Consider the following 26,746-nt stretch of genomic DNA (forward strand, 5'->3'; position numbering starts at 1 on the left):
ACATCTGCAACTGTTTGATATTACCAGCCCTATTCTTTTTTGTTTCTCTTGAATCTTTTTGATAACCGTTTCAAAAGCGCATTAATAACATAGTATGAGTAGACACACCTGTTACCTTTTTTATTAATACCCCAATTCCTCAGTTTCGATTGTGTTTGTGTTTGTTTATGCGTGTAGCCACTCTCCTCTCCGATTCTTTCGACCCTTATGCCACAGAAAAATTAAATAGGTAAGTAAATAAATAAATAATTACAGTATGAATACTAAAGTAAGGACACGAGGCAGGAGAAGTGCGACAGAAGAATGTGTTTATTAAAGACATGTACTCAAAGCCGTTAAATTGCACCCCATTGCAATAATGGACGATGCCAGATTTGCTCTAGGAGTCACTGCTGAGTATATTGCTAGTCTCAATTTTCTTCTTAATTCTCCCAACTCTCTTCAGGAGACGCCGCCACACAGTCAGCTCCTCATCGTCATGGCGTGCAAGTTGGCATCGAGTACCGTGAGTAATTTAATTTCGATCCAGACAGTGTCCCAAGCTTGCATGATACTCCAGGCAGAAACTGTATCCAAAGTTCACTCTAGACGTCTTGCAATGCCGCACTTCTCTTGCTGACCGTACGGCTTAAGAAAAGGAGCAACAGCAGGGACCAGCAGCAGCTCCTGTAGAGGCTGCATAATAGTGGCCTGCTCCCACAGGGCTTCGAGAAGGATAACTGTCGTCGTCTTGGTATATCACCAGCACTATGTGCACACAGACGAGGAGATGTTTGTCCATACTTTTCTCTTTCTTTGAATTTAAATCGCGATCACTTCGATGATATGAGCACAAGTTTTTTTGCTCGGCAAAAAGAAGAAAATCTTTCAAAATGGCACTGGAAGGAGATGTCGGCTCTAATAACACCCCTGCTACACCGCGCTTCGATCGCCGTCAAGGCAGAAAAGATAACGAGCTGGAAAACGGTCATATGTCATCCACAGGACACACACTGCACTCGTGGGGATGTCCAGACGCCTTTGTACAAACCACTGAGACACCACGCTATGCCAAGAGAATGTCACCAGTTGAAGCTGTTTGTGTTAGGCGGCCACGCTAACAGCCATTCCTAATTCATTTCAGTTCATCACTCCATGCATTGGTCGTGTATTGGCTGGTGAAAGCTCTTTCTCATCGAATACAAAGGAGCGGTCGAAGGAGCAGTTAACTTTCCCGTGTATCTGCTCCAGACAACATGCGACATGTGTCTGAAGTTAAATGCAGCCGCGATAATTAAAACTTCAATAGCCTGTCCCTTCAAATAGAATGTCAAGATAACTATGATTTCTTTATGCCTTCTATCGCCTCCCTGTAGGGCTCGGTGTGATGTTCAACTGAGTGATAAGCACCACAACAGAAAACAAAATCATGGTTCACAGAAAGCAGCGGAAAAGTTTCACAAAACTATACGTGAGTATCATATGACCGGCATGAAGATTACCGCAACTAATGCGGAATGAATGAATGAATGAATAAACGATGACGACAGTTCTATACTAACACAGAAGTGGGGCCTTGTATAACGCAGCTTGTTAGAGTTGATAAAGCTAAATGAAAGAAGTATTAGAGAAATAAAATATTGCACTTCGAATAAGATTAATAACTGTGGGTATAAGAATAAAATCACAAAAATATGGTGAAAACGGAAGACACCAATCTCATAAGATGGGCGCCTTAATTCCAAGGTTCGTCGCGTTGCCGATGGGCACATTCTGGGCGTTAATCGGCGAGATTCCCTGGAAGGCGGCGAGGCCGAGGGTGTTCATGGAGATGAATATGATCACCACTGCGGCACATTTCAAGGTAATGCCGAAGATCACCTGAAAGGAAAGAAGGAAGAGTGGTCTGAGCGGCTCTCACGCTCCTTGATTCACCGTTGTTATTTTACACAGTATCCAGTGATACTTCTATACCAGCTCCTAAAATCGGAAAGGCTGACATTCTGTCCTGTTCAGGATCGCATCTTGCGGAAATCGTAATGTTATTACAATAGCGTCAGCACACGCCTAAACTAAAATAAAAGACGAGGCACTACGTTGGCACTATCAGGACCAGTATTGAGGCGAAGAACATGAGGTGAGACACGAAAGGACCGCACACAAGCAGCTGACGTCCCAACAGCTCAAAATTAAGTGCAATGACATATTAGCACATGAAAAATATCAGCATGGTGGCAGAACAGCGCACGTTAAAAACATCCTACAGATGTCTATTGGCAGTGCGTCCTTAATGTCGCGAGCCAGGCCCTTTCCATACTCTCGCCTATCGCGGAGACCTGTACAATTTTCACTGTGAGTTTGCGGTCGCGTAACTACGTTTTCTCAACGGTAGGATCTAAGGTGCCTCGGTGCAGCGGCGCAGTTCAGGGTGGAGACAACCTCGCCGACGCCGCAATATTGAATTCCACAATATGCGCTGCACTAGCATACGTGTACGACGCCGTTCTTGATCTCTGCGCTTCAGAGTGCTTTGACTTGAATTGCCATTTTTATCAGTATCGCGCTGCAAGTAACTCCTAATAGCCATTTAAGCATCCGATTCTCGAAGAAGAGGGCTTCAATTGGCTGTGGTTCTGCGTCTGTAGGATTGCAAAACTTGTGAATATTTCAAAGATTCGTTACCCGGCAAGTTCTGCCGCCTAGTGCAAGTGGAAGAAGTCGTGTTATTGTTTTCCTTATTGCTTTTTGATTGTTTTTAAATTCCAGGCTTTGTTAGAGGCCGAATGTTAGCAACTCGCACACTGAGGGTGAATTTTCATCGCGCGGGCGGTTTGTTCTACTCGCCGAAACTGATGCCAGTTTGCTGTCTAATCTTCGGAAGTGTAAATGCGATTTCTTTGTCCATATATTGCTCACAGCGAGCAATTACATCAGTTCACAGGCGTACGTTTGCAATACTTCTCTGAAGACGGCTATCAGGTCGTTCGAGTAACCAGCATCTTTCACCTTTATCTGATGGCAGCTCATGTCGTCATTTGTGTACGTAGGAGGCCTCTTTTGCCGACCGCAACACTGCATTTGTTAGGACCTGCTTCTCAATCTTGGAGAACCCAGAGTTTAGCAGCTAGCATGCAGATTGGCACAATGAAACCAGGTCTGGCAAAGGTCTACTCTGCAGTGACCCTTAACCCTCCAATACAGTAATGTAAGTCCTAGCAACTAAAATACTGAGGTCGGCCTTAGAGGCCTGCAGCGTGCATAAACAGGACGGGATCAAACCCAAGGTAGTTTGTAACCTCATAAAGGGAAGAAAGCTGTCTAGAAGAGGATCTCGAAGGATGTGCTACTAAAATTATCCGCTGGGAGATGTATATACAAACGTGATAACAACACGTTGCAGTTTTAGATGCGTGCTTGCGACGTTCTCACCATCTGGGAACCGCTGGTATGCAGGTACTGGCGCATCACGAGTAAAGGTAGAGACACCGGCAGCACGAGGTTGATGGAAGCTGCGAGGCTGACCGGCACCACGTAGAAAGACACCGGTGTCTCCTTTACTACCGCCTGCGCACAAGAACGCATAGTGACTCTTTTATTCACTGTATAGAACTCTTCCTCCACTGTGAGCACTTTATGTACAGCACTTATTCGGAGGTTCACGACACATAGCTCTCTACACGTTAGGCCATGCTCCACGACCACGCAACCATGCACGCTGGGCTCTCATTATGCGCAGGGGAAACTGGAAGTCATATGCTGGAGAGGAGCATAGGAGTGTAGGCACTCTGTCTGTTTGGCACGGGTGCTCGAACAGGATGATGTTTTAAAGTAAATACTGCTTTTTACTGATAATAATTCTTATGAGATATTATACGAACCAAACAGGCACAAGCGTATTGCGCATAACAGTGCAACTGGGTTTAGACTTGATGCACCTTCTTTGCGAACACATGGCCATGTGCTCTACAAACTAGTACAATTTAATCAGCACACGGCAGGCCGAACGCAATGAATAATAGTGCTGCGATAAATTTGTGGTTTATGTAAAGCGAGTACTAGGTGACCTCTGCAGTGGACAAGGCTACTGGCATGTGAGGTAAAACAAACCCTGTACGCCATAACTTCGAGCGATGGCTCTTGAGGCCATGTTTGCTGTTTATGCTATAATCATGTTTTTGGCGCCACGCACCAAGTTCAAAGTTTCAATTCGATTAGTTAGGTTAGGAATGACGTCATGACAACGTTCCAAGCCGATACGCCGAGTTAGTGGGGACACTAAAACGCCATTATTGATATCAGAGGGCAATTAACGCGCCCCTTGCAAAAGCAACTGCCACGCCGCTGGTCGGCGGAGTTGAGAAGTGAATTCGGGAGTTGAGGCGGTCGCGTAGTCTACTAGTTGTGTTTCTGTGCAGTCATCGTATTATGAATTTGTTTCCCCATGGCATTTGCATCGTTGCATTAACACAATCTGCTACCAATGCACTATAACCTAAACTACGAGGCATCTTGAGCAATATTTTTTCTTGAGTACATTTTAGAAACCTATAAAACCCGTGCTCTGGATTGTATTTACCTGTTCCAGCTCAGCAAGCAATATGACCGAGAGCGTATTGTTCGGGTTCACGTCGCGTTAGAAGCCGCTTGTAATTCCTGCCTTATATTTCGATGTGTAGCACTTGAAATAATATCGGCGTATTATTGTGGATTTGCTGACGATGACTAAATTAGCTTTTAGATACAGGAAACAAATTATAGTGGTTATTGCGAAACATGTAATAGTTGATTTAGTTAGCGTATTGATGCATATCTTTGTGGCGCCTATTATTTGAAGTCATTTCATAGGCACTGGGTGAAAAGTAAAATGGATATAATGAGCGCCAGGTACTAGCCTTTGCTGAATCAAATACGGTGATTAGAGCGCTTGCTGAATGCATTTAAAATCGTATAAGCGGTGAGTGTTAAGAGTCGCCATTCTAAAAAGTTTTTTCCCTTCACCTAAGCGCATAAGCTTTGCGAAGAGTAGATAGTATTGAATGCTGTAAGCGCTCGCATCATCGCGTTCCATCCATTTTAAACTCTGCATGCTATGAAATGTGTCATCGCGACGATTCATTTCATCGTCACGGATAATTCCGTGGGGGATAGGTTAAAGACGGGGGCACAGTGAGCTCTAAAAATTTTTTCCTTTCACCTAAGCGCATAAGCTTTGCGAAGAGTAGATAGTATTGAATGCTGTAAGCGCTCGCATCATCGCGTTTCGTCCATTTTAAATTCTGCATGCTATGAAATGTGTCATCGCGACGATTCATTTCATCGTCACGGATGATCCCGTGGGGGATAGGTTAAAGACGGGGGCACAGTGAGCTCTAAAAAGTTTTTTCCTTTCACCTAAGCTCATAAGCTTTGCGAATAGTAGATAGTATTGAATGCTGCAAGCGCTCGCATCGTCGCGTTTCATCCATTTTAAACTCTGCATGCTATGAAATGTGTCATCGCGACGATTCATTTCATCGTCACGGATGATCCCGTGGGGGATAGGTTAAAGACGGGGGCACAGTGAGCTCTAAAAAGTTTTTTCCTTTCACCTAAGCGCATAAGCTTTGCGAATAGTAGATAGTATTGAATGCTGTAAGCGCTCGCATCATCGCGTTTCATCCATTTTAAACTCTGCATGCTATGAAATGTGTCAGCGCGACGATTCATTTCATCGTCACGGTTAATCCCGTGGGGGATAGGTTAAATACGGGGGCGCAGTGAGCACTTTATGTACAGCACTTATTCGGAGGTTGACGGAGGATTATATTGCACATATTGAGATCGGAACGTGATTGCTTTGTCAGACACCGTTCGTGTCACAAATTCAGTAGGTCTATATTCATTCAGCATCGACCAGCGAGTCTTCACGACGTATAAGCCCGTGTCTATCTCGCAACATAAAACTCCTGGGTCAAATTCTATCCCCACTCAAAGATGACTCAGTTCTCATTTTTGCAAAATTATCTTCATTTTGTTTCGCAGCTTCCTCGAAAAAGTTTGCCTCAAACTGATTATTTCAAACTGCTCCTGATTGTCCCATCTGGATTTTTCGTTCACGAACAACGGCGATGACGAGGGAATTTCTGCGACATGGGACCCTTAGCGACATCGAATTATTGTCTTGGTAATTTGGGCGATGAAGCTATATACTTAAGAGAGTAGTGCTGTAAACATGTAACGGGACGTGGCGCACAATGTGTCACATTTTTGGTCAAGCCGCGTCACCATGAGGCTATATGAATGGAGCTTGCAAAGCAAAGGCAGGGTAAATAGACAATAAAATCAAAATTGCGAATATTTTGTTGACGTAAATGATCATTCGATGCAGCATACCCATCAAACTCGAGGCTCAGCATTCCGGTTGGTTTAAGATTCGTTTTAGGAAGCGCCCGGCGCGTTGACACATTCGTTTCTCTCAATTGGCTGCAGCGTTATCAATGTTTTCGCTTTTACAAAAAAAAATGTGTCTTATTTTTGTGCTCCAGGCCTTTATGTAAAAAATCGGCACCAGCTTTAAAAAAGGTCGCCGCCAAGAACGTCGCAATTCTGGCAGCGACGCATGAGCAGCGGCAACCCGTATCCCGGAAGGACTTTTGAAAATGACCGCTAGGCGGTATTCAGTGGCACCCCTATACGCGGTGCACTGGGCGTATAGAGTATAGCCGCAATGCTAACGCGAATGTTGCGACACTAGTTACACTGAAATTTCCCACAGGAAATAAATGTTACAAACACTGCATTCTCTAAAGGCATTCGGAGCCCCTTCACCTGTCGGTGAAATTAGCATTAGCATGATGTTAAACATCCACTCTATTTTTCACGTATTTTAGGTTAGATTAAACAAACGTAAAAGCAATCAACTCCGAATCATCGCTGACATTGCAAAGACATCAGACAGGTTAAGCGGCTGAGCTCTCACCACTCGCACCACGGTGGGCGCCATAAGCTGGGCTAGTGAATCCCCGACCAGCACCTCGGAAAGGACGGCGGCCACGCTGACCAGGATGAACTGGCTTGACTTGGTGGACCGGTCCTTCCAAAAGTGGTCATCCAACATAGCCAGACCCGTCTCCACTAGCCTGTACTCCTTCCGGGACCGACATATCGCACATAGAGTAAGTATCCGGTCTGTCAACAATGCTATGTTCCAGCAATAATAACGCATGACGACATCTGAATGGCTATATTAGTCCACTCTAGAAGGCATGTGCCACAAAAAAAGATCACTTCAAGAATTCATGATCACTGAAAAATAAATAACTATGTCATACAAGTCAACACATCATTTCAAAGACTGCCCTTGGTGACTGCTGAGTTATTCTCTGTGATGCCAAGAAATTAGCTATATACGTTCGCTCAAATATGCCCACCAGTTTGTTACCCTGAAACACGAGTGTAAACATTTAGCGCACGATCTAAAAACCAGACGCCTGTAAAACCAACTTTTCCTGCTGCGGTAACATGTTATTATGGTGCAACATTTAATGTGGTCCGGAAGCTCAAATAAATACTGTTTGATGACGCACGCTGTTCTATGCTACATGCCAAGAGATAGCAGTACGCCAGCCCCGAAACCAAGAGCTTGGGTGTTCCCATCTAATGTAGGCCACCCTGTGAATTCATGAATTCGTCAAAAGAGATTAAAAGAATTCATGCCACACCTACTAACACAACGTTTTCTGTCTGAACAGGACAGCATAAGCTATTTCCTACGCCCAACGTCTAATTGCTCGCATGTTTATACAATCCATCATAGAATTTCATGGCTTTTTTTCATGGTGTTCGGGGGAACGAGGCTGCTAGTGTTCCTCGGCTGAAATAAAAAAAGAATGTGAGAAACTTCTGAAGCGCCCGTCTTGGACTCCTGCCCATCAGTCCGTTTCACCACCAAACATTGTGATCAGATCAAACAAGTCTGACAGCCCGCCACCACTCGCCGCCATCAGTGGTACTTGTATATACAAGTTACGTGTGCATCGAGCCTGCTCTCAGCCGAGATTGTAATGAATAAGGCGACGACGCGCCTAAGTCCCAGCGAGAGGTCAGAAGGCAGTGAGCACTAGCACTAGCCTCACTTTACAACTACAAATGAGGTGCAAAGCTTCGTCAGGGCAACAATGTTCAAGATGATGGCATAGGATTGGTCAAATTTATGACACTACGAAAAGCAGCCATTCGATTCTGAAGCGAGTTCTTCTGACGTGATAATCACCTGTGCCATTGAAAATTACCTCAACAGTCCTGGTAAGTACCATGACGGAGCCCAACATCAGGATGACGCTCCACGGCATACGCGAGCACAAGTTAGGCCACGAGAGCGCTCGATATGACCAGCACCGGCGCAGCGAAGAACCGGGAAGGATGGCCAAAATCAGCAGCGTTATGCCAAGCACAGGGCCCTCCATGCGACTGCAAGTGCATGTGGAAACTCACGACCTCGTCAGAGAGTACTGTGTAGGGTTGACTCGATTTTGCTGTGTGCTCAGTGCGTGGTTCCGCTCCTACGCAGTGTGCCGTGTAAGCGTATGGGGCAGCTCGAGCAAGCACTGTTAGAATGCGCAAGGCCCGTAATACTGTTTGATCACGCATGCTGTTCTATGCTACATGCTAGGAGATACCATTACGCCAGCCAAGAAACCGAGAGCTCGGGTGTTCCCACCTAGTGTAGGCCACCCTGTGAAGTGTGAATTGAGCCAACTGGAAAATTAGCGCTTTAAAAGAAGTTCAGTGCTCTTCGCCCGATTCGCATATCAAAAGACATGTAACATAGGGTAACTTATACTAATATGTTTGTCAAGCCGTTTTTGTGGTCCATATGCTCGCGATGTATCAGTGAGCTTATGATGATCATTGTGGACCACGTGACACGGAGTATCTTTACATGCCCAGTTTTTCTAATCCTAAACACGGATCGATAGAACGGTTGGAAGACATCTGAATTTAAAAGTGGAGTAACTATGATATGGTCAACCTGCCAACCGTGCAATAGGGACCAGATGAATGAGAAGTTAACATGAAAGCAGTAGAAAGAAAAGGCTCTGCAATTGGGACTTTCGAGTGAACCATGCCATCCCAATGCTCTTTTCATAGTTCTTCCTGAGACGATCAGCACGACAAAGTGCCGTTGGTGAAAATGACCGCGTGCGACTTAGTACACAAGCGTCCCTTTTTTTTCGCTCATGATTCCCCTTCGGGAAAAGAGCGGTAATTCGCTCGAAACAGCAATGGTTAAAACTGATCTGAATCAGTAACACCTGATCTGCAACTATACTCGGCTTCCTGCTTCTGAATCTACGGCGAACTCATCTCACCACCACTACGCACCTTTCAGGATGCCGTACATTGTAAGCGCAGGTGGCGACCGGGAGTCCAAGCAACCAGTAGAAGAGTAAGACCTCCATGATGCTGGAATTGCATAGATAGCATATTGCTTACATTCATCATGGACCGATACAAGCAACGTGCGGACTCACTTGAGGTTTTTTAATTGTCCATAGCGAGCTCGGGCATTGCTTGACATCTCCTCGTGGGCTTGCTCGTCAATATCGTCGTCGCTTGAGAGGGACACAATGCGGTGATTTTTCAAGTCAGTGAAGGTAAATCATTAAGGTTTAATTCGCTTCCTTTTTTTCTACCATTACTTTGAGCGAAAGCATTCTAAATAAAACAAATTCACTCGCAAGCAGATCTTAAACCTCAAAAAGGGTTGGGCGAAAGCATTCGGCTAAATGCTGTGACTTTACGCATACAGCAAAACGCACTTTTTTTCTCGGTGCGGTGCCGTCAACATAGGCATATGTTACTCGAGGAGTGTGTGATGAGGGGCTAGTTGGTAAGGCATTATACTGAAGACATAAATCTACGCAGCAGACAGGACATAGAAACGAGGCAGGAAGGACGAGCGTATACTAGCAACTGATTTATTTGAACCATACATCCCATTTAGCTGTGGTTCTGTATATGTAGGGCAGGCAGGAGGCGGCATTAAGAAAATCCTTCAGGAGCACAGTAACTCTTTGAGCCAGCACGGTGGGCAGCATTTAGCAAAGCACTGCCAGCCTAGTAAGAATAATGACAAACGTATTCTGTACGCCGCTTTTCAAGCAAACGATGATTGTAGGTTGCGCGAATGACAGGAAAGCACGCGATATTTTTGAAGCTTGGCAAATTGCTGTATCCGGAAAAATGCAATGGCGAGGCATCAAATCAACAGTATCAAAAAGAACTCGTCTTTTTGATGGGTTAATAAGATAGGGTACTTCTGTTTTTGGCGTTAAGTTTTTATGCGCATGCGTTATGCTCTTGAGGGAGGGATGTATGTTTCCAATCAATCAGTTTTTATTCTACTCTCGTCCTGTTTAGCTCTTTTCTGTGTTCTGTCTCCTGCGTAGTTTTATGTCTTCAGTATAATATGTTACTCTGCTTTGTAGATGCGTAGCAATGCAATTGTTTCTGAATGTAACTTCCTTAGTGTTGGCATCTCAGAGCGTCAAATTTGCCGTTCCAAACGTTCGACTGTACAACATAGTACAGTGCCTGAGGTCCCCATACAAACCATATGTCCAAAACTGATTTCAATATCCTTTATGGGACTATTAGGAGCAGACATCTGGTGCACACCAATGATGATATGCTGCGGATTTGGTGCGAAAAATGTATCAGAATTGGTCACTATGCTCTATGAAAAAATTGTTTTGATGTGCACCAATGTATATCCGAAAAGAGGCGCTTACCATTTCACAAGTCTGACAAAGTAGATGCATGTCCAGCAGGTAGCGCAACAGATCACCGCAACGGGAAGAGACACAGCAAGCCAGCTCCCCCAGGTGACAGGACAATCGTCACCAGGGCTGTCGACAAGAAAGGCACGAAAGATACCTCTGCATTAACCAGGACTTCTGGACGGACTTTTCATGCAGAGTGATCATTAAGGGAGTTTGTCCTTAAGTGTCATAGTGAATTATCTTTGCTTACTTTTAAAGCTACGAAAAGAAGCTGAATTGCGTGGCTTTGTTGGAGGTTATTTATGAATGAGTGAGGAAGCTCTTACCACGAACTTGCGATTTCGCTGTGGTGGTGCTCTGAGGATGCAGAGAATGACCTTGAGGCGTTGCCTAGCAACCAGCGTAGCTGGCAGACGCCGGTGCTCGCCGCGGAGCCACCGCCACCGTTTGGTATGACGTAATACCACTTTCATCATCGTTGCACTCGCCTTCCGCTACTCTGCGGGCGCACGACTCCCCGTCTTCCCCGGCACGCGTGCGCCCATTTGCGATGGAAATAAAAGTTGTGCAACTGCCAAACCAGCTTTCGATAGCAGTTGCGGTTCCAAAAATTCCGAACTGTCGCCACATAGCACGGTTCCAAGAGGCCCCATCACTAGTGATATAGTCAACTCAGAGACCAGCATTCTCCGCAAGCAGTACGGATTCCAGGATTATATTTGACAGCAAAGGAGCCTTCACATTTCGTCTCGATATGAACACCCCAAGAATTTGGTGCCATGATCCAGAGAGGCTGGAACAAGGTCACCATGCCATGATCGCATGTAACTCCTCTTTCACTGTCTGGAGTGAATGGGCCCAGGTCTACGAACCCGTCGATCTTTCTTGTGCCTCTTGCCACTGCAAAGTTCTCGGACAACTTCATTTCATCTAGAATGAGTCCACCATGGCACTGAAATTCAGTCATTTCTTTTGTTTTTTTGCGCAATGCCTGAGAAGATGGTGGCATTAAATCCAAAAGCACTTTCATACTGCCTCATATATGTCTTCAGGCAAGTGCGGCTAGGGAGGACTAAGATTTTTTCCCCTCCTAACATGCTCGAACAGCCGTGGGCTTTTCATATGCAAGTAGCCATTCAGGGCTGTACCGCATGCCTTTTGGGGACTTGCGGCTTGCAGCTTTGAAACACTGTATTACAGTAGCCTTCTGTTTGGAAGGTAGCTGATCAATCTTTTTCTGCAGGGAAGCCTCTTTAATTTTCTCGCTCTCTTGTTTCATCTGAGAGATCGTCTGATCTAAGGTCTTTACTTTGGTCCTCAAGCGGCGAACTGTCTGCAACCTCGCTTTCAGCGTTGTTGTGTCCTTTGTTTTTCATCGGCTGCCTTGTTCGGCACATCTGGTTGATCAGCAGCCTCCTCAAATATTTGCATGAAATACAACATTTCTCGTCTTGGGTTGTCCACCTTTGCTCTTCTTGTGGTAAATTCCCTCATTCCAAATATGCGAGTTTTAATTGAAGCAAGCAAAGGGATATTCCTCTAACGTCCCAACTTCCAAGCAAACCTCCATGCTTTCAACAGTCTGCAGAAGCGACACAGGATCACACGGCACTATTAGCATCAGCTCTACATCACGAACATACACTTTGTGTTTTACACCACTGTCCACACCACGGAACACCACCATCTTCTGTGCATGCAGAAAGCTCGTGTCTGCAGCAGGTAGGCACAGGCTGTATAGACTACATGGAGCGGATTCTCGCTGAACACGTGCCTTTCCCACCAGTTTGTCGGAAGTGGCACGTTTATTCAGTCGACAGCAGGCCACGCTTGGTCTTTAAAACAAAACGCGGGACGGAGCTTCTGTGGTATCGCGAGACGACTCTTTCATTCTGCGCTTTTTGTTGATCACTGAAGGTTGTGGATTTGGCTTTTCCTGCGACTTCCTTTTCTTAGGGACTGGCTCCGACAGGTATCTCGGTACGTTGGCAAACACTATTGGAATCGCGTCTGGTGAAAGAACAGGTCTGCTCCGATCAATGCGCACTAACTGTCTCTGAATGAGATGCTCAAAGGGCCGCGACACAGACTAGGCATCGAAATGCAGCTCACAGACAGCAGCGTTCAGCTCTAGCGGCTTATCTGCCCTTGGATTGTTCCTCTGCAACTTCAGGAACGTCTTTTCATCTTTGGGCACACCAAAAAGCGAGAGTTTCTTTTTGCACGATTTGTAAGCGATCGTGCAGCCCGGCACAAAACATTGACTTTGCCGTCGGCTCATGTTGCACGCGGTATAAAACAATCGCTTGAACAATCATCAAAAATGAGCAAAGACACACCCGGTGCCTGGTAGCCTCCCTGCGTAGCGTGCGTGCGTCCAAGCAACGTGTACGACGGCTAGCGTCGCCTTGCGGATGCATCGCCAAGCAGCGTCAGCGCTTCCCACAGGTGCCGCTTGGCGGTATTCACAGTTCAAAGCTTTAGCCACTGTAACGCAAGTGACGCCCTTTCCAGCTCGTTCAATTTAAAATATTTCGTATTTCCCGTCACCGGAAGTTAGGCCTACGTCATCGAAGGTCGAGTATCATGTGACCTCTTAGAATAAAGACATTACCCCTCTTGGCTACTTCGATGTCTGAATTACCTAATTGGCAGTAATTGTAAATAATTAACCCACATCAACCATTTTGTCCCCTGTACACCTTTCTATAACGCTCTATTCGATGGTACCATTCTTTTCCGGTGTACTAACTGGTTCCTCTTTCACAGCGCTAACAAAGTTATGTCCGGGCGAAACCAACCGACATACGCATAGAATGCTTACGCATAATTAAATCAAATAATAACTTAAATCTACTTGCGGGATTCAAATCCACGGCCACGACAACAGGTGAGCTTCGCAGGGATGCGTTAGACTACTACGCAATTGCCACAGAGCCCGCGTTTTAAATTGTCCTCCTTTCGTGTGCTTTGAATGTCACCTTCTTCAACTTTTAGCTAGCCAAAATTCAGTCACAAATGAAGAGCCCACATTCTCCTTACGTTCGCGCCCAAGTCGAACCGCGCGGCCATATTGGTGGCAAACCTAACATGAAATCTTTATGTGACTGATATGCACAAGTTCGCTCGTTCACTCACCAGCGCTAGATGTGGGCCCCGAACTTCATTTTTTGTTATGGTTGGTGGTTGGTTTGTGGGGTTTAAAGTCCCAAAGCAACTCAGGCTATGAGAGACGCCGTAGTGGAGGACTCCGGAAATTTCGACCACCTGGGGTTCTTTAACGTGCACTGACATCGCACAGCACACGGGCGCCTTGCTTTTCGCCTCCATCGAAAAGCTGCCGCCGAGGCCGGGATTCGATCCCGTGTCCTTGGGAACAGTAGTCGAGCGCCGTAACCACTGCGCCACCCCGGCGGGGCTTTTTTTGTTATGAATAAGGAACTGTTAAAACATAATACCGCATTGTCAGCGGTTACTGAGAAATAAGCGACCTTCGCACTTTTCACAAACAATGCTATGTCGTGTTCATTAACGAAGCAGCTCGAGACAACCGCACTCTTTTTCACATGCGCAACCAGTGTGAATTGGGGACACTGCAACCGACCTCGTGTTTATACGGAGATTAGGTTTTTCTCTAACCACATGCTCACTTTCCTTCTTCTCCCTAGGCAGTCGTCGAGATGTTAATCACAGTTCTTGACCGTAGCACTGAATAGAAGCTACGCACCAGGAAAGGCGTATTACCAATCAAGGGTGTCGAGCAGGGTCTTCCGTGCCGGCAGTGTGTTCAGGTTGACCAGGTTCCCGAAAATGGCGGTGTAGGCGACTCCCACGATGAATGCAGGACGCGCCGCCAATATGAGGCTGTGAAATAGCACATGTCTCGGTTAGGTTAGATTAGAGAAAACATTTTCCTAGATCAATTAGGAATCCTCACTAGAGAAATGCGTAAGCCTGAGCGTTGATGTGTTGTTCGTGAGATCTGTCAGCGGGGATTCGGCGAGCGAGAGACACTGCGCCTTTCCTTTACTTTAAAACAATTACAGAACGCCGGTCAGCTTTGATGCGTACGACTGAAGGTTGGTTGTGTTCGCCAAAGGGCGAGCAATGTACCATGTGCAGCAGCAATGCTCAGGCTTTCCCAATTCTGCACAGTGGATTATCCAGTGCTGTCGAAATTTTTGAGACTGCAGTTGGATGATTACCACTGGCTACACACTTTCTAACCATTCCCACCAATTTGTGCACGCAAATCACGCCCTTTTCCGCTCGGTCACGTTTAGAAATTTCAAATTTCCCGCCACCGGAAGTTAAGCTTACTGCACCGGATGCCACGTTCCACGCGGGACACTTTGGTCGTTGACTTAATCTCTTCCGGCTATTTTGACTGAAGTTGGCTGGCGAATATTTTGGCTCCCAATTATACACTTCATTGGCTCTAGTTAGTTACTCTTTTTAACCCACATAAACCATTTTGTCGCTTGCACACATTTCTTTGATGGTGCCTTTCTTTTAGATATACCAAAGGGTTCCTGCTTTAAAGCTCCGACAATGTCGCGGCCAAGAAAAACCGGCCTACATAGCCGTACAATGCTTAGACATAAATAAAGTAAAACAGAAACGGCTACTCACGCTCGCATACGCAAGGACGACGTCTGAGGTTCTTGTCCGCTGACACCTGTAATGTAATATTTTGTACGGTGAAGAGACACGTTCAATTCTTATGACCCAACCCGCAGAGTCGCCAAGGCAGTAAGTAAACCATGGAAGCTGTTCGAATACAGAGGATACGTACTGGCAACGTTCATATGTGGCATACTCGTTAGAGTAAGTGTACAAAATCTAGACACAAGCCGTAACTATACGAAGTGTGTAGATTGCTTACAGAAACTTGAAGCCTTTTCCAAAGGTGTCCTGGAATCGTTCAGAGGGCTCACTCTTGGGATGACGCTCTGTGGCTCCGCTGCATACACCAGCGGCGTCTGTGACTGCGGGTCCCAGTTCAACATGCTCCCTCTACGGCTGGCCAGGCTAAGTTGAACCGACGGAGTACTCTTCTTGAGAACCCCTCGTACCTCCTGCCTTGCTACCGGTTCCTGAACTTGCACAGGTTCTGATCGTGATTCTGCCCTTGATCCATGCTTGAGCACAGGTTTTGGAACCGGAGATGCCTCTGTATCAGGCGTCGTATTTGTATGCGACAGTGATGTGTGGGCTGACTCACGCACCGTGCTGAAGCTGGAACGACGACTATTGTGCTCAACGCGCGGCGCTTCACTGACTGTCTGACGCCGGATGCGAGACTGAAAGAGACACGGAACAGTTTGTTAACGTTAGACCATGAATGATATGAATAATATCACACATTCGCCAAATTGCTGTCGGAAACCATTACGTCCCCTCACGTTAAGGCATTTTCTAGCCTACGGCTAAGACAAGACCGAGAAATAATAACGACTTAGCATTGTGGTAGAAAAAGCCCATGATGACAAGCATATGACATTCAACACAAGCCAGGAGACACAAAGATAATATGTGATGTAACCATTTGTTACGACTATCCTTATACAGTAGTTCAATACTACTCTATAATACTAATCCTACGTAGCTCTACTGTTGTCACGGTTTCACCAAGTACTTCAAGTACCTGTTGTCCAGCGGGTACACGCGCCTGCGAATTGCGTCGCTGGCTAAGACGTCGCTTGGCAACTGTCTTCATTTTGGCCATCTTTGGAGAAGTCGAGCCACTTCTTTTCCCGTTAATAGCGCTTTTTGCTGAAGGCGACGGGGTCTCAGTGGTTTTGCCCGTGCTCGGAAGTGGCGAAGTCAATGGTGTCCAGAACTCGGGTGCTGGTGACGCATCCTGGTTGTCGTTATCAATCCCTTGCAGGTACGCGCTCGAGTTGCATGGTGGAGCTGGACCCTTGGTCGGAGATTCTACTGCCAACGAGGCCGGTGGCGTAGACATGGGTGTTTCACCTAAGGCTTCCTGACCTTCGCCATCTTCTGGCAAACCCATGGCGGGAGAAACGCCGATCGGGAAAGTAGTTTTGCACCTTTCTTTCCCTGCTAATTCGCTGGACGGCGGAACACTCGAAGCCAAGGATGGGGGAAATGTGGGCGTCGTTGTTGGACCTGCAGCGCTGCGCTTTAGAATAGATGAAGGCTGACTGGGCTCCGCGATCAAAGAGCGGATGCGACGAACAGGCAGGTAGAATGGCCGGTCCTCATTAAGCTTAGATCTCGTTACCATGCCGAAAGATGTCTTGCGGGGCTTCTTAACCTGCGGCGTCGAATCATCCAATAGATTACCGACAGTTCAGAAATTAAAAAAAGATCAAACTTTGGCCACATAGATACTGTAAATAAGCATTCCAGCAAAGGTAGATGCCACATCCTGCGTGATACATATACCCTCCACGGTGTGTTCAAGAAGTAATTCCTCCAACTCTCTTCTCGAGTACTGGTCGTTAAATATTATTATATTCAGAAGCATTGTAGCCACATATCTGCCTCATATACAGCTCTATTGAGTGCAGGATTGGCATAATGTGCTTCTTTGCACCACCAGTGGGTACGCAGGTGCACGTCTCCTTCGTGCTGAAATTTAACGCGAATGAGCTAATGTCCACGTTTTGTAAAAGGTGCGGCGTCAGCGTAACTGATAAGTCGTGATTGGTCTAGAGGGACTATATATATATATATAACGCAGTTTTACTACGCGTATTCGCGTAAAGACAAATTGGATGGTCAATTGGCAAACTAAACCCCATATACTTTGGTTGTGAGGCAGACATGCTACCCCTATATGACACGGGGGGAGTTCTTTCGATTCGAATAAAAAGCAGCATGTTATGACAGGAAGCCTGTCAATGCCTGCAAACGCGTGAGCCAAATGGGTCGTTTAAGACACTAAGTCCATCGCATCAACTTCGTAAGATGAACAAGAGAGCTCAAGTTTGTTTGCTTGTGGTCTTTGCGGTATTCACGGCACGAATAATGCGCTCGTCGTTATCAACCTGTATCAGCGAAACGGCAAGACGAAAATCGGACGGTCGCAAGCCAGGAAAGTTGTGTAAGCCAGTGTATTCCAGGCAAATCTAGCATCGCCTCTTTTGTTTTCAGGCCACTGCAAACGCGGGCATTGTCGCCTGTGGTGGCACGGTTAAGAAATAAATCCAGAACTAAGTAGACACATATGTCGTTTTGCGGGTACTCAAATCCATACGCATTAATCGAGATGATATAGAGGTGTTGCAATATCCGTAATTTTATAAAGTTTTTATTTAGGTTCTCTAGATAATAAGCGACGAGATTAAATTTGAAACAGCCCTAGCATAAGTCTCATTCTTTAGCTTCGGCAAATTTTTAATTTATTGTTCTACAAATGAGGCGAACGTTTAATTATCTGCAACATCTTTTTGGGGGTCGGTACCGTAGCAAAACTTTGGTAACTGCACTTCGCCTCAAACATTTCTTTCGTATGTCTACCTGCGCCTGACTAGGGAGGAAGCAGTTAAAATATTATCGCATGAATCGCATGAACCACCAAGAATATGCAATTCCAAATCAGATTACTGTACTCACTGTATCATCAGTTCCTGAAATATTCGATTTGCCGAGAAGGGCTGAGCCTTGGAATAGCTTGTAATTCTTGACTACCGAGCTGCCTCTGGAATTCTCGCTGGGTATGGTGGTCTCGCTGGCAATAGAGACGCTCCGTGCTCTTCTTCCGAACGTGATGTAGCTACTCTTTCGGCTGCTGCTTCGCGGAAACCTCCCCTGGAAGATGTTAAAGTTCGGCGTCGAAGTGGCCGACTGCATGCGGAGGTCGGCGCCGATGATCTCGTCGCTCACGGTGCTCACAAAGCGGTCGATGAAGACTGCACTGAAGACCATGATGACAGTGCTGGGCAGAATCAAGCTGAGCGCTAACACCAAGCTCTGCATGTACAGGAACAGCGGCTGCATCCGCAAGGCGTAGCGATTCAGTGCGATCAGGCAGAGGCGGAAGAACAGGGTCGTCTCGTCGCCCACAATTGCAATGGCGAACAACAAGGAAGTAATCAATACTTGGTCCTGCGCAAACAACCAGTGCAACAGAAAGTTACAATATGGTATGGAAATAAATTATAAGGCAAGAGAATGATGTACCTGAATTACCGGTGAATTGATCATCCTTTTCTGTGTGAGCCTTATATTCTAAATTTCGCAATCTCATAGCATCAGATAAGAGAGATATGGGTTGTCAGATTTCATGTGCAGGGTATGCATTTACCACAACCACCCTGATTCGGAAAACGAATAAATATTTATAAGGAGAACGCAATAAAATTCATTTAAATTCTGGCATAAAGGAATGAATTTATTCCTCCAGGCGCAAAAAACCGCACTTACAACAAACAAAACGAAAGCGTTCATCGGTTGCCGAGTTCTCGCTAGCAACGAAAGACATGTCGGTTGTTGAATCGAACACTTGTATGGGGCGTTCCACGGGTAAGAGTGGAACTGTCGTTGTCACGGCGATGAGCTACTCAGCGGTGGGAGGTGGAACAACAGGAGGGTGCGTCAAGAATATAGGTACCCTCAGAAGGTCGACCGGTGATAAAGTGTTGAGCGTTTTAACATCAGAGGCAGCGGCTATGTAATGCGGCAGAGGGGGAGAGCAGATGTTCCTAGAGAGACTCAGAACCACACGAACCCGAAATTAACCACCTGCTGCCTCCGCACTCGGTTTATAAAAAAACACTTCTTCGAATAGTTTTACTCCTAGGTTTGCAACACAATAGCCTCGCTTAATGATGCCTTTTCACCGAACCCTTCTTCCCGGCTATAACCATGTCCTCCTTGTGCTCCAGCGCTGTTCCACTGCTACGCGCAACGTATTTGGCGGTTCAGTCGCATTTGGCGACGAAGTGAAGCCAGTAAAACCTGAAAGAGCATGAGAACTAAGGCAGGGCAGCAACAAATGCTTCTCCTACGTGAGGTGACTTTTTTTAATTCAGTACTTCCACCATTTTTCTCAAAACCGATGTCTGAAGCCGATTTGACCATTTACTTTTCTGGTTGCACACTGGTGAGAGTAGGAGAAGGAATACATCTTTACGGAGAGCCTGCACGTGTTTGCGGTCGGATAAGCAAAACATACTGCGTTGTGCAAGGAGGAGAGGAAAGACAGCGACGCGTACTGAGAGAGAAAAAAGGCGCTAAGGGAATGCTCTACATCTGCGAAGCCGCCCCAGAAGAGAACAGAAGAGGCTGCTGCTCCTAAGTTGTGACGCAGGGGGCAGAGGGAATCTGCTAGGAGCATTTGACTTCTTTCTGTCATGGCCCTGCTTCTGCAGTTAGCATTGAGGCCTATCCGGGACAATTCTGGTTATCTGACGAAAACTACCGTCATCGGCGATGGCGGGAAGAGCGCTCAAGACGACAGCGGCAGTAGGAATACACGAAGGTCGATATTGTTTCTAAAGGACAGAAACATGCGGAAGTGCAGAGGCAGATTGCACACAGAAAAGGTTACAAGAAACCGATAAGAAGGGCAATAAAATATTTGGTGTGTCCTTGCATATCAAAATTATGTTCTTGTGGAGGACGTTAGGACTGCGTCAAACTGCATCACTGACCACGAATTTGAGTTTGCCAAGCTACGTTACAATGTTTTATCCTTATCCAAAGCAATTGCAAACACAAAAAAGAAAGCGTTGCTTTAGGAAGGTATTCTCTGTGAAGCTCATGGAGTGTGTGCTCCGGAAGAATGGCCGCCTGGTTAACACACCCAAATAACGTTCAGCATTTGAGACAGAGCAAATTATTTTGTCAACATGTCCTGCTGCTGCGCGTTATTGCGTGATAACTGAATTAAACCATAAGTATTAGTATCTTGTAGCACGTACTTAGGAACAAGTACGAAACAAAAAAGGTCGCATTCGTGTGTGAGGCGTCAGCCGAACAAACCTAGTTTTTGAATTAATGCTGAATAAAGAATCTGTCATAAAAAATAATAGGAAATGTGGTAGAATACACGGAAGAACGGTGCGGCATTTCGGCAGCTTGCTGCTGCTCTTCTAGAAAGAGCATTGAGCAGTACAGCCTTATAATAGTTTAATGTTGCCGAGGTGAATCCCGATGGCATGAATTAACAGCACTACAAAGGAACGCGCTAAAAAGGGAAAATTTTAGTTTTTCTTTGTCTGCTTGTGTCATTCGGTCACAGACGAGCTATTGCGCTGACAGCCGGTCTTGTGTCACACACTCATTTCTTCGACAAAGGCAGCCGCATCCAATGCGAAGTTTTGATTAATTCTCACCAAACCGGCATGCGCCAAACCAGAGCGCTGCGTCTAAAAAACTAGCATAGGTTCAACTAAGGCTAAGCTGTGTTAGACGTGCGAAAGCACGGTTTAAGTCGGTTTGGCTGTTGGTCAAAGGTGTGTTTTTCCTTTAAGTTTCCATTTGATTATGATCTAGGATATACACACAGTAGAAAACGTGGTCACGTTGCCTGCATCTTCTCTACCGGTCTAACACAGCGCACCGGGCATGGCGTGCTTCTCGTCCGCGACGGTACAAGACCGGGCTCACTCGCCATCCCAGCGTGGTGTGACGTGCCATAGCAATTGAGGAGTGCGCCTATGCAGCCAACGTACCATGGCGCGCAGCAAATGTAATATTCTTTGGTAATTTGTTTGATATTGTTGTTTCATCCAAACAAGTTTTGTGTATTACTGTCTTATTATTATGTTATAAGTTACCATTATTGCTTACATTTTTACATACCCTACGAATTCTTTCATTTGTAATTTGGTTTGGTTTGTGGGGTTTAACGTCCCAAAGCGACTGAGGCTATGAGAGACGCCTTAGTGAAGGACTCCGGAAATTTCGACCACCTGGGGTTCTTTAACTTGCACTGACATCGTACAGCACACGGGCGCTTTGCTTTTCGCCTCCATCGAAAAGCGGCCGCCGAGGCCGGGATTTGACCCCGCATCCTTGGGAAACAGTAGTCGAGCGCCGTAACCATTGGTTTACACGAAAGAAAAGGCGCAGTATATGTGGAGCCCATTTTAAAGGCATAGTTAGACCTCGAAAAATAGTGCATTCGCACTAAAAATGTAGATTTGAACGTTGCTCCTTGCCTTGTTAATGGCAGCTAAAATTGTAAACACCGCATCAAAACTGCGACTGCCAAGCAGCATTTCAGACTCCAAATTTATACTCCGCAATCGCTGCATGAAATCCATTAACTCCTAAATAGTTCTAATAGAGAGCAGTTGTCATTTCCCAGATGATAACGCTGCCTAACTTCAAGACCGCCGCAAGATGCATTGTTATGTGTCGCAAAGGTTTTTAGTGCCTTAAACAAATCCACTGGTTTGATAACAAGCATAATATTTTGTTGCAATTAGACTTAGTGTAAAAACACAGAACACTATTGTGACATTCTAGCTAAGGTGGGGCTTGGTTGAAGCGGACGTTTTTTTTGGTCATACCATGTGGTGCTAGCTTAGATTACAACTTTGTTCAGGTAGCTAGTGCAATTACTCCACAGCATGATGTTTTGCATATTCCCTATTGACCAGCGGCCCTTACTTTGGCGATCAGTGCGTAGCGCACGAGCACCTCCTACTGGCTCATCACTGTCACTTATACTTCGTCTCACAAGATGTTTGCAGCACTGTGAACAGGCGGCGATCGAGCCCTGGCCCAACAGAATCATACGCATTACATTAGGTAAGTTTGCGCTGACGCGCTCGTCGCCATCCTAATTACCGGAAGCGACAGTGGGCCTAATTTTGTGCCCTCGGGCGAGAGGTGTGCAGGAGCAAAATTACCTATTATAGTACGCGCATGCTACTGATTTGTGCTGGGAGACCCCGCCTTTGGCAGAACTGAAAATATCCTGTGAGACGAAGTCTAAACAACGTATTGTAATTACCGCCTCTGGCATGGATTCAAAGCATGCCCACAAGAGGCACGCGGTGGTGCGTCTCACTTCGTATGGACGCTTCGTGCATCATCCACAGCGCATACTAACCCCCATGTATTGCGCAGCCAGCTCGTCGGCGCCGTAAACGTCACCCAGCGGTAGAATGACGATAGGCAGCATGGCGGCCACCGCGGCGGGCAGTAAGCGTTCCGCTAGACCAGCCACTGTCAACAGGATGCAGTAGACGCAAGCGCCCGCCTATAAAGAAAAGTGTCCACGAAGTTGTGCCAACGCTACATCAAAGCCATGCATAAACGTATACAGTAGAAGCGTACGTTACCAGAGACGATAAACATGAATGAGACATGTGATACATTAGTCCCATGCGGTCTCAAGTGTACTCTAAATGGAGCGCTAACCATAGGCAGTTAATTCTGCCGCTGAATCTGCGCCTCTAAGCCCAGAGTGGTACTCTCGCACATGTGGCAAATGCTCACGATCATGTTGGAGCATTTGTCACTAATTATGATGATTACCATAAACTTCATTGGGCCTGTCAGCAGATGATATCGGCTACCCATGTGTTGTAACTGATAGCAGCGATTACGATGTTTCTGTTGTCGTTTTGATATCAAGGATCCTCCAAACAATTTTGTGTCGAGCTCCACATTGGTTTACGGAAGATGTATCGGAACTGAAGTTTAAGAAAGGGACGTTAAGACACGTGAAGTAAAAGTCCTCTGTTTTGTGATCACACGTATATAGAATTAATCCCTCCCATATGATGATCTCAGAGGTGCCGACAAATGACCGAACTTTTACGAAAGCAATTGCCGAACTTTTGAAGTGTGCTGCATACATTGAACTGGGTGATAATAGCTATTGCTCTTTTATCACGGTACTGATAGGCTTACTCGCTATATGCGGACAGACCAACCTTGTCACCGATGAGCAGAGGCAGCAGGTAGACGGGCATGAGGTACTCAAGGCACTCGTGGAAGCTGCGTTCTTTTCGCTGCAGCTCGGTGTCTTGCGTCACACAGATCTTCTTGCTCATGTCACCTGCAAGACCGAAGTATATAATAGCGAAACAAAAATCATCGCCGCAGTTAGATGTAAGCAGGAAAATATTTTGAAGACAAGATTTTGAAATCGCATTTTGTAACATTTCGAGATCTTGTCTTCCGCTCGTCACCACTTACCTGCGGCGCACCCTTCGCTGATCAGCGGCATCGTCTGTGGTGCAATGCCTGAGGTCGTAAAGCTGCCCTGTGTCGTCATTGGCCACCAAGGCGTGTTGCGCGTTTTGAGTCTGGGTGGTCTGAAACAAAAGCGGGCCTCCAAGAGATGACCGGTAATGCGCAGCTGTGCCCTTGCGAAAACCAGTAGTCACGGTGCGTAGCTTCCGCTTCTCCTTCCTCTTTTCTTGCGCTCGCGCCTGCCTTCGCGTGATGTATGCCGTGATGCCATTTCCGACTATGGCTATCAGAACAAGAAATGGCTGGTAGCTGAACAATTTTATGGGGCAAAATACCATTAGTTTGCGTTGCATGGTTTATAGCGATGTAGGGGTGTTCACAATATATGGTAGTTTGTGAGGGTACCTTGGTATGATTGAGCGAGATGCGACATGCGCAGAATAAACGGTGATTAACTGAGTTGAGAAGTGGATGTTTGCAAACAGGTATTCGCTTATGGGACAGCAGTTGGAAGATTAACTGCAAGGCAATCATGCTCTTAAACTTTCTCAAGATGTTGCTTTCTGATGAATCTGTCTTTTCTTTGTGAAAGTGTGCTATTTTTCTTTCAAAATGGTATCGCTGTTTTCTAATTTGCACTCATCTGTTTTCTGCTATTTTTATTATATGGATGCCTCTATTGCTTATGTTTGAAAGACATAATGAACACGACGCTTATGGTTGGGCTCCATGTAATGCATCACGCCATAAAAACCAGAAAGACTAGGATCATCAAGACCAGAAATAGAACAATTAAAAACCAGTGCTGGTGGTCTACTATAGTGTTTTACATTTTAATAATGAGAGGCATCCATAAATGAGCCATATTTTCTGAGGAATGCTTTATTCCATTATACGAATATAGTTTCGTACAGATGGAAAGAACGAAAAAAAAAGGAACTAAAAACATGGTTGTATTGATCAAGACTTGGTTCAGTACACAACCTAGGAAGTATTCTCATCCAAAAATGAGGCACCCGTTAAATTTTCATCTATGACGTGACAAGCCAGAGCTTGAAATATCAACTGAAGACAAAGCTACATTTTTCTTATAGTAGCAATAAAGGCTTCCATGAAGGTCAGTATAGTTAGCAATGTGTCGGCAGGCTATTTTCATTAGAAGTTCCAAAGCATCCAGAAGGTGGAAAATGCGCTCCATTTGCGGTTGTGTTAAAATACAGCAAATAGAATATTCAGCTTGTGGCCATCTTAAATGCCATAAATAATAAGAAAAATAATGGTTCAGTATCAGCAAAAACATGCACAGCCTGGTTAAAATGTATGCCTAAATAATCGTTAGGCAGGTTGCAAATATCTTAGACCATAATCATGAGACAATTTTATCTTTGCTTCACTTGACAACGACGAATTGTCTTTGAAAAGAAAGATAGGAACACACCCAGTATTTTTTAATATTGTACAGACAGGGTTTGATGTTTCGTTCTGCGTCGTTACATGCTCAGGTGACCAACGTCGCAGTCTAATGGTATTAGAAGTATCTAGTAAAATAAATTTCAGCACTCATGGTTTTAGTTGCTGCCGCCACGCAGGATTCAAGAGTGTTTCAGAGATTTGAGCTATAACTTGCAGCCAGGCTGTCTGCTAGTGTGCACGAAGAATTAACAGCCTTGTCCAAATTGACGCTTAGAAAAAGAAACTGCCACCATTCCTGCGACCTGCTCTCGAGCACATTTATGCTCCCTCCCTACACCAATAAGACTGCATTCATATGATATTGAGGAAGAGGGAAGCTCGCCCAGCAAAGAGATATTACCGCCTGTGCTATATCGGTGCATTCCATGTTCCTGCCGTTAGGCAGTAGTTCCTGTACATATTTTTACTAGATATACATTGTGATCTTGTGAATTCCTATACTTAACTAGTGTTTAGTTGCAGATGCCCTTCGTAATGTTAAACATCTATAATTTGGCAACCTCAGGCAGGGAAGCCACAGTCCCCCGCTTAAACACCGCTGCAATTATTCTGACTACCAGTTGAGGTGAAGTTGTTTCCGTGCTCTTTTATGGTCGTCGTAGTTTCTTGTCTGAGCCACTGCTAAGTTCGATACGCAGGCACAGGAAAGTAATTTAGCTGATAATATACGAATGAGTTGTGGTCTATGATCGACGGAAGAAGAGATGCAAAAAAACTGGGCTTAGTAGATTATATGAATTGAATACGTAGCTCTTTAGAACAAAAAAAAATTCAAACGATGTTCAAGTCTACAACCGTCCAATCAAATACCAGTTTGAACATCATTAATTTTCAAATATATCCTGATGGCCAATTTTGAAAATCAGAACACTTTAGTCGCATATAGATCAACGAACACAACCTGAACTTCTTGGCTTTCTTTAGGCTATCCGCTCGTGTGTCTGTCGTTTGCTCTTGCCCGTATACTTTTTTAACCTTCCCGATCAGCATGAGATATCGTCCCAAGAGATTTAATTCTGCGAGAATCGTATCATTCTGCGAGACTCGTCCGTGCATAATGCAATCGATCTGGGAGCACTCCAATACGCTTTTTGTCTGCTTGTTCTCGGTGTACTAAAATTCTTTTAGGATTGTCTCAGCAAAAAACAAAAACAAAAAACATGGAAATATATATCGGCGATACTTCTACAATTTCCTAGACGTTTCTAGGACGTCAGCAATTTCCGAGATGTTGCAATAATTATTACTGCGAAAGCAATACTACTCTAGGTTTCGAGCCTTCAGTGTAGCGTGGCCGGCAGCCACGTCTTATCCACGTGATGCTGTGACGTCGCACTCCACGTGACACTAGGGTGAGAGCAGGGCTACAAACTGAATTGGATGGCAGGAGCTGCCAACTTAGA

The 26,746-nt window shown here is 45.5% G+C and overlaps 1 protein-coding gene and 1 pseudogene across 1 annotated transcript; both read right to left on the minus strand.

Moving 5' to 3' along the window:
* Positions 1-892: 892 nt before the first annotated feature.
* Positions 893-23,952, minus strand: LOC146176755 (uncharacterized). Its single transcript, XM_084581380.1, has 15 exons — positions 23,874-23,952; positions 23,609-23,733; positions 22,780-22,929; positions 18,330-18,821; positions 16,390-17,025; positions 15,628-16,045; positions 15,375-15,420; positions 14,487-14,606; positions 10,752-10,868; positions 9,492-9,572; positions 9,343-9,423; positions 8,250-8,427; positions 6,938-7,105; positions 3,409-3,543; positions 893-1,860 (listed from the first exon to the last, which is right to left on the minus strand). The coding sequence occupies exons 1-15, from the start codon at positions 23,950-23,952 to the stop codon at positions 1,699-1,701; spliced, it is 2,988 nt and encodes a 995-aa protein (XP_084437506.1). The 3' UTR covers positions 893-1,698.
* Positions 11,410-13,023, minus strand: LOC146176756 (uncharacterized; annotated as a pseudogene).
* Positions 23,953-26,746: the final 2,794 nt, after the last annotated feature.

The sequence above is a fragment of the Amblyomma maculatum genome, chromosome 10 (assembly GCF_055883805.1).
Source record: "Amblyomma maculatum isolate TAMU_Amacu chromosome 10, ASM5588380v1, whole genome shotgun sequence".
Lineage (NCBI taxonomy): Eukaryota > Metazoa > Arthropoda > Arachnida > Ixodida > Ixodidae > Amblyomma > Amblyomma maculatum.